This window comes from Perissodus microlepis, chromosome 14 (assembly GCF_051167445.1).
Source record: "Perissodus microlepis isolate ML-2025 ecotype Zambia chromosome 14, ASM5116744v1, whole genome shotgun sequence".
Lineage (NCBI taxonomy): Eukaryota > Metazoa > Chordata > Actinopteri > Cichliformes > Cichlidae > Perissodus > Perissodus microlepis.
Genome location: NC_140474.1, coordinates 6,779,783 through 6,791,206, shown reverse-complemented (window position 1 = coordinate 6,791,206; position 11,424 = coordinate 6,779,783). Strand labels below are relative to the sequence as shown.

At 40.4% G+C, this 11,424-nt stretch overlaps 1 protein-coding gene across 8 annotated transcripts in view; it reads left to right on the top strand.

The window, feature by feature from the left end:
* Positions 1–3,856: 3,856 nt before the first annotated feature.
* Positions 3,857–11,424, top strand: part of aplp2 (amyloid beta (A4) precursor-like protein 2) — a 51,947-nt gene continuing 44,379 nt past the window's right edge. For 6 of the 8 annotated variants that reach the window (XM_084951054.1, XM_084951050.1, XM_084951053.1 and 3 more), the window contains exon 1: positions 3,857–4,172. In XM_084951054.1, coding sequence (XP_084807180.1) covers positions 4,101–4,172 — 72 coding nt within the window. In that variant the 5' untranslated portion in view covers positions 3,857–4,100. The remainder of the gene's footprint in view (positions 4,173–11,424) is intronic. The other 2 variants (XM_084951051.1, XM_084951046.1) reach the window with 1 other exon arrangement.

Sequence of the window (11,424 nt, the reverse complement as noted above, 5' to 3'; positions counted from 1 at the left end):
GAGCCAAATACTCCTGGTAGAGGTTTTTCATGTTTATCTCGCTTTTAATGCAGTATTAAAATAATTTATTCCAGTATGATACTACTGGGTTTGCGATCCAGTAACGTTTGTAACCTTCAAGAAATTAGGCCACAGTGGTTGCTTTGTTTGATTGCTATAAAAGTAGATTTGCCATCACTTCAATCAAGTGCAATATAAACAATCATTGATTCTTGCACTTCAGTCTATGCTCAATCACCCACCATTTGTCATTTCCTGTTATTTTTTTGTTTGTTTGTTTTACAAAACCATTAAGAGAACTTTGAGTGTTTGAACAGAAGGCCATCCATAATTGTGAAATGCAGCAATTTAGGAAAGACTTGAGCTCCTTTCAAATTCAAATTCAAATTTTATTTGTCACGTACACAGTCATACACAGTACGATATGCAGTGAAATGCTTAGACAACTGCTCGTGACCTAAAGAAAAAAAGAAAAGGCTATGAATAAGATAGGAAATAAATATGAAAATTAAAAAGGGTAAATTTAACTAGGAAGGAATAAAATAAAATATAAAAATTAAAGTTAAAAATGAAATAACTGTACAACACAAATTAGAATGAAGGGTAAATTTAACTGGGAAAGAATTTAACTGTTATCCTCATTCAGATAACAGCCTGGACTAAGTATATGAGCAAGATTGTCAGTGGAATAACCTCACTGCAGAAAAATATTACAACTTTGCCGTTTATGGTGGAGCCGCTGCACAGAATAGACTGTAAAAGATATGTGAAACCCTGCTTTGAGTGTTTTGAAGAGCATTCAAATGACTTTTATTGAGGAAAACCATCTCTTACCTATTCGAAAAAGTACAGCAACAGGGAGACTGGCTAGAACTGATCTGAAGCAAGAAACTTCAAGATGAGTTTCTCACTGTCCTCAAGTGGTTTGGCTGAAACCCAGACTGAAACACTGAGTATCTGTGAATAAACCTGATGATGCTTCCTAGTATGCTTAAGAGAATCTGCCAACAAGAATGAGAAATCATCTAAATCAAGGGTGTCAAACATAAAGCCCGGTGGCCAGAACGGAATCCAATTTAGGCCAATAGGTTGGCTTTAGGAAATGTGAAGCAAGGCATAAATGTTTAACTTTTAACTGTATTTTCACAAGTTTTACAGCTTTGGCTTCTGATAAACACTTCCCTCATTGCCATTCATACTATCCCAAAGTAAATAAGTAATGTATAAACAGGGAAATCACAGAAAAGTTCCTGTTTTTTCACATCTGTTATTTTCTGCTGGTCTACTTTTTAAATATATATATATATCTATATATATACACACACATATATATAGATATATATATTCACTGGTCCAGGCCACTTAAAATCAAAGTGTATGTGACCCACAGTATGAAATGAGTTTGACATCCATGATCTAAATCTTACTTGTAATGTCTACCCAGGAAGTTATAATGACTGCTAGATTGACTTCATGGGTCTGATTATATTTTACATCAAGTCCACAACACAAACCCACTAGATCCTGCTGATTTCATGTAATGAATGAGTACTAAATACTTAACTGGGGGGAAACTGACACTTCGTTGTGAGTTTGGTTACTGAGACAATTCCTTAAACCTCTGAAATGTAACTCCACAATTCACGTTGGATTTTGAATGCCTTCAGATAACTAAGTAATTAACAGGTAGCATTACATTCAAGTGAATTTATTTTATACAGCCAAAGCAATTTTTTATTAAATAAATAATTTTAAAACAACAACAACAAAGTAAACATGTCATTTGCTGCATTCTCATTGGACTATATTAGCTGGCAAGCCGAAACAGGAAATTAATTATCTCTCTTTTTTTCTGGATGTATTTTTACTCAGGTATCTGGGGATCAAACTGACACATACCAAAATTAATCTAAACATATGCAAATTAGAATTGCTCTGACACATCTAACAACTGATGTTATAAAAATTAATAACCGATCCGTGCATGCTGCCTGGAGCAAAAATCAAATTTACATGAGGCTTTTTTCAATAAACCATCAGAGAGAAATAGAACTGACACTCTAGTAAAACAAACTCAAGTCACAAAACATCCAAGCTGCATGTGTGTGTGACTGTGTGTTTATAATTACCTTATTTAAACAAAGAAAATCTTATTGTCTTCTGTGATGTTATGTTCAAAACTGAGGCATGCTGCTCACATGATTTGCAGTCTTGTAAAATAGTCAAAAGTCTATTCACTATGTTTGTATACAAATACTATGAACAAGACAAGTATCAACGGGTATCGTTTTAGTGAAAAGTGCTTTTCCCTGAACATGTTCTGTTTAGCTAACAGCCAAAATGAGTAAGTTTTGCCAAATGGACCGTTTTAGAAAGACAGAGATGCCCAAAAGAATCCTGAAAGCTTCTTCAGAGCTTTCAGGTGGAACGTCTCCATAGACCTGGCATCCAGACCTCCACATGTACAAGACTGTTTATTTGTTTGCCATATGATGATGTACTCCTAGCTATGCTCTCTTTCAGCTTCAGTCCCATTCACAACATTACAGCATAACCTTTCTGATTTAAAAAGCTAAAAAAGAAAGCTAAACAAAGTAAAGTGATGTTCTTAAATTAGAAATCTAACTAGAAAACTGAACCTTTCACGTATTACTACAGTTCAAGGTTCTGAGATTGAGTTAGTATCTCAGTACAAGTACTTTGAAATTACAATTGATGACTCACTATTGTTTACACCTCACATTAAGCAGCTGGTCAAGAAATATAAACTGAAACTTGGTTTTTACTTTAGAAGAAAGTCCTGTTTCTCATTTGAGGCAAGACAGAGCGTTGTAGTTTCCACTTTTATTATTGGACTTGATTACAGTGATGTTACTTATATGCATGTGTCCAGGGAAGACCTACATATGCTAGTTTCCGTCTATCAAGCGCACTGAGGTTCGTTACAAGTTTTAAAACTCTTATTCACCGCTGAACATTGTATGCATGGGTGGGGTGGATTCAACCACTGGGATATTCTTATCTATAAGGTTATTGTTGGTTTGCTCCCATCTTATTTATAGACTTATATTCATCAAAATGTGTGGGAGGTCTTACGTCCTAAGAGTTATTCATTTTATCTGTTTCAAAGGTTTGCAAATTATATATGCATTATATACACCGTATATATGTGTTGTTGCATTGTTTTCTTTTAGTTAAGTATGTAAAAGCTTATTCCACTAATCTGTTAAAAATATTAAATCATTGGCATCAGTATGTCAGTAAATGCGTGTAAAAGAATGTCAAATTATTATTATTATTATGTAAACATTTTTAAAGCCAACTGTACTCCACATTTGTGGTGCAGTAATAGTAATGCAAACCTGAAGATTCAGATGGGTTAAAATTATGCTTCGGGATTCTGCTCAAGCTTTTAAGATGAATAAAGTACAAGCCAAATGGTTGTGACCAGTAATGCTGCTACCTTTCATGTTGTGTTCATAAATTTTATGTATACATTTATTATTATAAAAATGCAGCGGTACTGACTTTAAGTGACACATGAAAAAGAAACTCGCCCATATTCCTCGTTTCCGGAAACGTTGGCACAAAAGCTCACTGTCTGAAAATAAGTTCGTCTTTAAGTGAAGAAGTCTTATAGCCCACAGCTTACTGCAGATAAATATAGTTAGGTATATTTCATTTAGTAAATGGCATTATTCCTCCAATAAGTGTCCCAATATTTTGCGTCAGCTGTTAATTCTAATGTGCTTTATATTTTGGGTGGATGGTGATTGCGCGCTAGCCGCCTGATGGCGCAGTGCGCACTGCTCTGGATCAGAGGAACCAGGGGAGGGAGGAGGCAGCAGAGGCAGAGCAGCCGCGCCACAGACACACAATCCACATTTCCAGAGGAGAGCGACAGTCAGCCCCCCCTCCAACGTTTTCTGTCGAGCTCGGGTAACAAAACAAGCGAAGCAGGACTCGTCTCGCTCGTCGGGGTCTGATCATCAGATTGTTCCCTGGACTTGATTTGGTCTTTATTCTCTCGGAGGTCACCTTACAGAAATAGCTCACAGGATATAAGTTATTTACAGTAGCATTATCCGAGATCCTGGAAGATGGGTTCGGTCCCAGCGATATCTGTCCTTATTTTGGGCATTGTGGTTCCAACGTTGGCCGGCTACATTGAGGTATGTGAGAAGAAATGTTTCCTGATTTACTGTGTAGGCCTACCAGGTTAGTCTAAGATCCAAAGACCAATGTGGAAGCCTCAAGCAAAAGCTGATTATTTTGCCCTGTCCTCACATGAGGTACTTACGGCTAAGCTTTGCCGATCTTCTAATGAATACACTATGTTACCTTGGTTGATGTGAAATATACTGATAAGACTTTTTCTCTTCCACACTCGGATTCCCACAGGTAGCGGAATGAATTCAGCAGGGAGGAAAGGGTTTATGAAATTTTTGTTACCTGCTTTTTTTATAGTTGCAAATGCTTCGCCTTGTGTTCATACATATTAAAACTACTTAAATATTACTCAGTTTACTTCCTTTACTTCATTCTGATGCACTGATTGCAGTTTATTGGCGAGTTGACCAGCGTGGGGCTCAAATGTCCTATAACGAGAACTATAGCAGGATTTGGTGCAGAGATCAAACGAAAGACAATTGGTGCTTAGTCAGGCATTTAGGGAAACATAGAACCTCTGCACTGGATCACACACAGTAATGCAGCCTGCTGTACGTCATGAATGTATAGACGATATTACAGAAAAGGGTATCCTTTTGCCTTTGCAGTCTATTTTAATTGTAGCTTTTCCTGTGTCAACAGGATGTCCACCTTTTATAGCAGACTTGAGTTCCTGCTCTATAGAGTGGATAATATATTTAGAAGCACTGAATTACCTCTCAGTAGTTGATATGTTTGACACAAATGGTCCAATTGTTGGTCTCCTTGTTCAAGCACTCACGCTCTCACACTTGCACACTTATCTACGTGATGTCCTATTTTCCTGCTGGCTCACCAAAACTGTGATGCCTGCAGTGTCAGACATGTGTGTGTCAGTGGATAACAATGCACCCATTTTCACAGCAAACAGCCCCACCACCCTCCTCCCCCTCAGAGGTTAAGCACAAGTATTGCTGCTTACTGTTGAAGCAACCGTGACAAAACATTTTAACGAGTTATCTTTTCCTGGCACTTGTATTTAGCAGGGAATGTTTCTCTCTCCTGTATTTGCGACCCAAAAAAAAAAACCTCGGCCATTTTGAGGCAGTATTGGCTGGCATTGTGTGTGTGGGGAAATAATGGTTATTATGTCCCCAACAAAATCTATGCTGCTGCACACTCTACAAAGACCTCTCCCCTCTGCAATGATTGCCTCCTCAGTCAGCCTTACTAACCACACGGACGTGCTGATCGATACAGGACAGACTCTCCTGAGATGATTAATGGATGAAATCAATGAATTTCCTGATCAGTCACCCAGATTAAATTCAGAAATTTATGGAAGCTGCTCTGCATCTTGACTGTAATGCACATGCTGAGGATTCCTGTGGTTTAATCGATGGGTGTCCTAGAGGACGGGCATTTTTTCTTTGTTGGATTATTGCAGTAAAACACTGCATGGACAGAATATGGATATTCATATTTGTTTTTGCACCTGCCTTCTTTGCAAATACACTTTCTTCACAAAGAAAAAGATTTGATATTGAACCAAACTATACTGCTGTACGGTAAAACAGAAATAAAAATGCCTTAGAGCTGAAGAAATAAGATGACAAACCCCAAGAGATAAATATTTTACAATGTATTTATTCAATTTATGATCTGACTATTCAGGATCAACATCAGCTCACAGCTTAATTTATTAAGGTAAAATACATATTCACAAAGGTTAGCTTTTTTCTAAGAATTGAGTTGAACACTGAGGTGTATCTAAACAGACACAATAATGAAGTCAAGCTGTTTTGCCCTTTCAATATAAATATCAGTAGTTTGAAACCAAGCAGTCATCTTCCTCCTTTTCACTGCTGCTTTTGTTTGCTAGTGGAGTCGCTGGTGTGTGGAGATTGGGCAATGCTAATGAGGTTGTGGACACACAGCTAAGGTAGCTGAAGCCACTGAGAGCTTCTAAGAATCACTCACTGTTGCTCAGACATGGTTGTTGCCCCTCTCATCCAATACTCACCTTCCATTGTTCCTCATTTCTTTTCAGTTGTGATTGTCAAGCTTCTAAGAATCACACTGACCATTTGTCAGACATGGTTTTCCCCTCTTATCCAGTATTCACCTTCCGTTGTTCCTCATTTTGTTTCTGCTGTGATTGCCAAACTGCTCTCTCATTTTGTAATTCCGCCTTTTTCGTGTTTCGGGAGTAGCCTGCTGACTTCAGCTGTGCAAACAGTTTAGTTTTGTCGAATACCTGTGAGAGTGGCAGATTGTGAGCTTTTGTTTCTTCAGCTGTAGGTTAGCTTTCTCATCTGGCCATCTCTGTATTGCAGGGTTTACTGCAGTGAGGTTTGTTTTTTTGTGTGTGTGTTTTGTTTTGTTTTTTGACCGTTTCATTTCAGATCCAAAAAACAAGAATCAGGATTTTTATTTTAATTTCACTCACTTGTGGAGAATCATGAGTGAACAGCTGCATCTTTTCTGGGGATAATTTGGAAATGAGAAGCAGGTTTACCCAGAGAATTACATCACACACAGGCATTCGCCAATATGGCTCCCACTGGATTAATAGAATACAGAATATCAGGAACAGCTATTACATTCAGTACATTTTATTCTCTACTTACTTAGCAAACAGTGATTATCACAACGCACACAGTGTAAAATGTAGTGTTATGCAACACCACATCACATTTTTGTGCCTGTCATTAAAAAAATGTTAGTGTTTTCCTTCCAGCTGGCCTGTAGCATCAGATACATCATCATGTTTCTGAGGTCAAGGCAAGACAGAACTTGCATGGAAGAGACAGCAGTGCTAACTCATGCTAGTAGAGTGACTTTGGCAAAACTCTGTTTACAAACATGCATTAGTCAGAATAGCCTTAGAGGAATGGACAAGCCGAGGTAATCGAGAGAAGATTTTATTTCCAATATACCCCCTCTGCAAAAAAAAAAAGAAAAATGTTTGGGGGGCTGAGGTTATTCCTCTTTCAGCAATGTTTTCTCATCAGCCAAAGCCTGTGTGCGAGCTTATAGGCAAGCTGATATTAAAGTGTGCTTTCAAGTGTATTTGCTCTGGATATGGGCTGATAGTGAACAATTGCATGTGAATGACTGCCCCCACTTGGTTGTGATTGTTGGGGCGGGAGCTATGGAGCTGTCGGTTAGCAGGCTTGAATGATTTCCTATGAAGGCCTTTTGTGTGTCCTTGAATAGCCTGAGACAACCCAGGGTGTCCTTACCATACAGAGGGGATCTCGATGCCCAGCAGAAATAAGGACAAAGACTGCTGGCAATGTTTTATCCGGGAGCATTTGCATTTGATAATTATCTGTCAATATAACATAGTGGGTGGTGGAGCACATGTTACAGCCTTCCATAGGCTGGTGCTTTTCTTTGCTCTGTAAGCTGTAAAGATTGCCTTTTTGACCTCCACGTTCAGCCATGTCAGTCAAGGTGAAGGCGGTGACATGTGCTCCATCAGCAGAGCATCAGCCTCACCCGCCCTTGAATTTGTAGATTAGCACCTAAAACCTTGCTTTCAATTGTTGGGACAGCCCCGTATCCCAAGAATCCTCTTAGTGACAAGAAACACTGGGTGCTTATAGATCTGCAAAGGGAACGGTACTAATCCCAGAAACCCTGCCCCAACACACACTCATACGCTCACTGATTTCACTCGCCCACACAGTGAGACCCTCATTTCCACACCCTGCAGAGGCAAACTGACTTCAAAGTGGCACAGAAAACAGTGAGTCATATCAGTGGCGTTCACTCAACACTGAAGTCTGCTCTATGGCTAACAGTAGGAAGGTATGTCTGATTGAATCTAAGCCCTTAATCTCTAACCTTTCATTTCCTCAAAGATACCTTCCTGCCACTCTGTTCATCTAGACTTTTCTGTCTCCATCTGTCTCTCCGTCTTTCTTTTCACTGCCTGATTCTTGGCTGATTCTTCCTCCAAGCTTGTGCATGTCTCCTGGAGTGATTCCATCGACAGACACACTCGCGGCTCATCCCGAGGATTTAAATAGAGAGGCCTCATCAGGCGAGCCTTGTTCTCACGATGCCAGGCTTTGTCTCCGAGGCTCTGCGTGCGCCCTAATTATCCAAAGTGAGCAGAGTTGTCTTTTTTTCTTTTTTGCAACTGGAAATGTGTCTGCGTGTGGGTGTGTGTTTGTGCACCCGAGTCCTCTTGCAGCTCTGCTCATCACATATTTAGTCAGTTTTTCTCGATGAGAGATCCTGGGCGATGGGGACTTGGTTCGGAGTCAGTGTGTTCAAATCAAGACACCCATGGCTGCACATCACTTAAGTTGCATCAGGCCCTCTGCCATATGTAGGACAATCTGCACAGCCATAACAATCTACCCCATGTATATGTAGCCAAGGTGAACGGCACTACACCTGTGTCTGTGTATTCTCAACAATAGCCTGGCTCAGCACAGATGCCAAGATGTCAGTTTGTATGCCACAGTGCTCAGGAATGCATAGCCTGAAGTCCAAAGGCCTCACTTTATTGTGCTGTGAGCAGCTCTGTTCCTGTGATAGCACTGAAAGTAACTATACACTGTGGCGAGTTCAGCAGACAAACACATCCCTTTTAATCCGTTTTAAAGGAGCCCTGCCATTTCGGACTTTATTTTTTAATGTAGTTTCTGTTTGACAAAGAGAAGTCAGTCATTGTAGGCTGGATAAACCCTGTCAACCCCCTACTCGGTTTGAACGTGGGTTTGTGTGTGTTTGTGTGTCCCCACAGCTCAGTGAGTCACTCTTGCTGCTTGAAATTTTCTTCCCATGAATAAAATATCTGGTGTGCTATCTATGAGTTACAGTGCACTCGTGTCTGTGCTTATGGCCCCACCTGTCTCACCCTTAGTCCCTGCTTGTCCATATGAGAGGAGGACTTTGTCTACTGTCCCCTCCCCTCGCTCCTGGTCTTATTCAGGTGTGCAGATCAGTGAGTCATGTGCAGGCACGAGCGAGGCCTCTGCACTGATTTGTCTGTGTTTTTTTTTTTTTTTTTTTCCTCTTTTCTTTTCTTTTTTTACTTGCACACAGTGGGATAAAACAGAGGCAGGCAGCAAAGAATCAAAGAGCCAGTTTAACTGTGTGCCAGGCATTGTTTCCTGCTGTTTGCATGTTCATTTGCATCACAACATGTAAAAGCAAAAATTACTCAAGGGGTGTTTTTTTTTTTTTGTTTTTTTTGTTCCCCCCCCCTCCCCCCCTCAATCTGTTTGAACCCATCTTCAACTGAATTTTGTCTCTCTTGGCAAACAAGAGGAGTGAAATCAGACCTAGTTTTCCAAACTTCAATCATAATTGATGTCTTTTCTTGGATGCCATTTTTTGTTTCTTTATTTGTGTGTGAGAGAGCTTGTGGGCTGGTCTGTTTTTCTTTTTTTGTGTGTGGCTATATTTGTGTCTCTGTCATTATTTTCCACGGTGTGTGCTTGCAGCATGCTGGGAGGTCATATCTTTTGGTGTGTTGTGTCTTGGTGTCGCATTGAGCGTGCTTTGGGGCGTGATGGGGATGATCACAGACACAGTGACTGCTCTGTTGTTGTTTTGGGATGGCTTGGGTCCCATTTGATTAGGTTTTTCTCTTAACTTAAACTGCATGCACAGGTATAAGCACAGAGTGACTTTTTTTGATTGGTTAATGGGGGAAAGGTGGTGGTCTCGTCTTGATAAGCAGGCTGAATGACTGGCAAGCTATTTTGCTGCCATAGTGCTCTGTTTTGCTGAGAGCACTGCACAAATGCTCCACCCGCTGCCAGGGAAAACAGAGCATGCTAGTTCCAGCTCCCTCCCTGTCCGTCTTCCTGCTTACTGGGCTTCCTACATATCTCTTCCCACTTAGCATTTCTACTACAGGCACAGAAGCAATCATCCACATTGAAACCAAGGACAGCACAGACTTCATCCTTTTCTTTTATCCTCTTTTTGTCCCCTCCTCCTCCTCCTGTGTGTGTGTGTGTGTCTCTGTGTGTGTAAAGAGATGAAAATGTCAGAACAGTAAGAGATAGAAGCATTGCAGTGTAACTATATACCCCCAGAGAGAGGCCTGCTTCGGGTGCTACTGCTTCTGCTGCCGCCGTCGCCATCGCTGGTACTCGAGCTTTGTGACGGCCCTGTTAGCAACCAGTCTGATACAGCACTTTCTCAAGGAGAACGTGGCCAAGGACAAACAGCAGCCCTGTAGGATGCTCCCCTGGGGACTAAGACATAACAAGGGAAGATTGTACCCATAAAAGAGAGAAGGTGAAAAGGGAAAACCTGGCATTGAAGCATGAGATGTATTTTTTCCTTTGATCGAATACAGCAAAACATTTTTCCTTTGAGTTTTGCGCCCCCATAATTATCTGTTCTGCTCCTATATTCATGCACTGCAATTAATTCAGTAATAGTTCTTCATGCATGGTGGAGAGCTACAGGCTGCCGATCCCCTCCCTGCCCTGACAATGGGAATAAATGATAGATTTTTGTGTGTTGTATAGATTAAGGACAGGCTAAAACATGGGAATGTAGTGTAGTTTGGAAATAAGGGGTAATTCAGGATATTTAAATATTTTTAGGAATATATGTTTATTTTACAGGGTCAGGTAGGCAAAAGGACAGACTTGTGAATGGGGATTATTTTTCAGTGTTTTTCAATTTTCATTTTGAAGGAATTGAACTTGTCTTTACAAATCATATTTCTTTCACAATGCCCTAATACAGAGGTCGGCAACCTGCGGCTCTTTAGTCCTTATAGTGCGGCTCCGCGTGGTTTGGGAAAATCTGAAGTGTATTTTATTTATGTTAGTTATTTTTTAACTTGTAGTTCTAAATTGGAAGATTATTGTGATATTGAAATATAAAAATAAAATTATGTTCTATTATTTTTTGTCATCGCTCAAAATAAGCGTCACACTCGCGGAAGCCGGTGTACCCGGCGAAACGCCGTGCCTTTATCGAGACTTTCAACCCCAGGTAGGCCAGTTATGGATCTTCGGATCCACATTATGTCAGCAGCTATTCTCCACCGTGAACTATGTTAAAAACAGACACCGCTCATGCCTCACAGATGACAGCTTACATCCTGCGTAAAGATGAAAGTGACTTTGTACAGCCCCGATTTGCAGACGTGCGCAGAGGTTCAGGAGCAGAAGTCCCATTGTAAACATATCACGGCAGACTCGACGATGTTTCCATGAACACGCTTTTCGGCATCTCTTTATTGACCGCTTTTCACACACGGTTGCTGTACGTATACAGCCGGCTGTA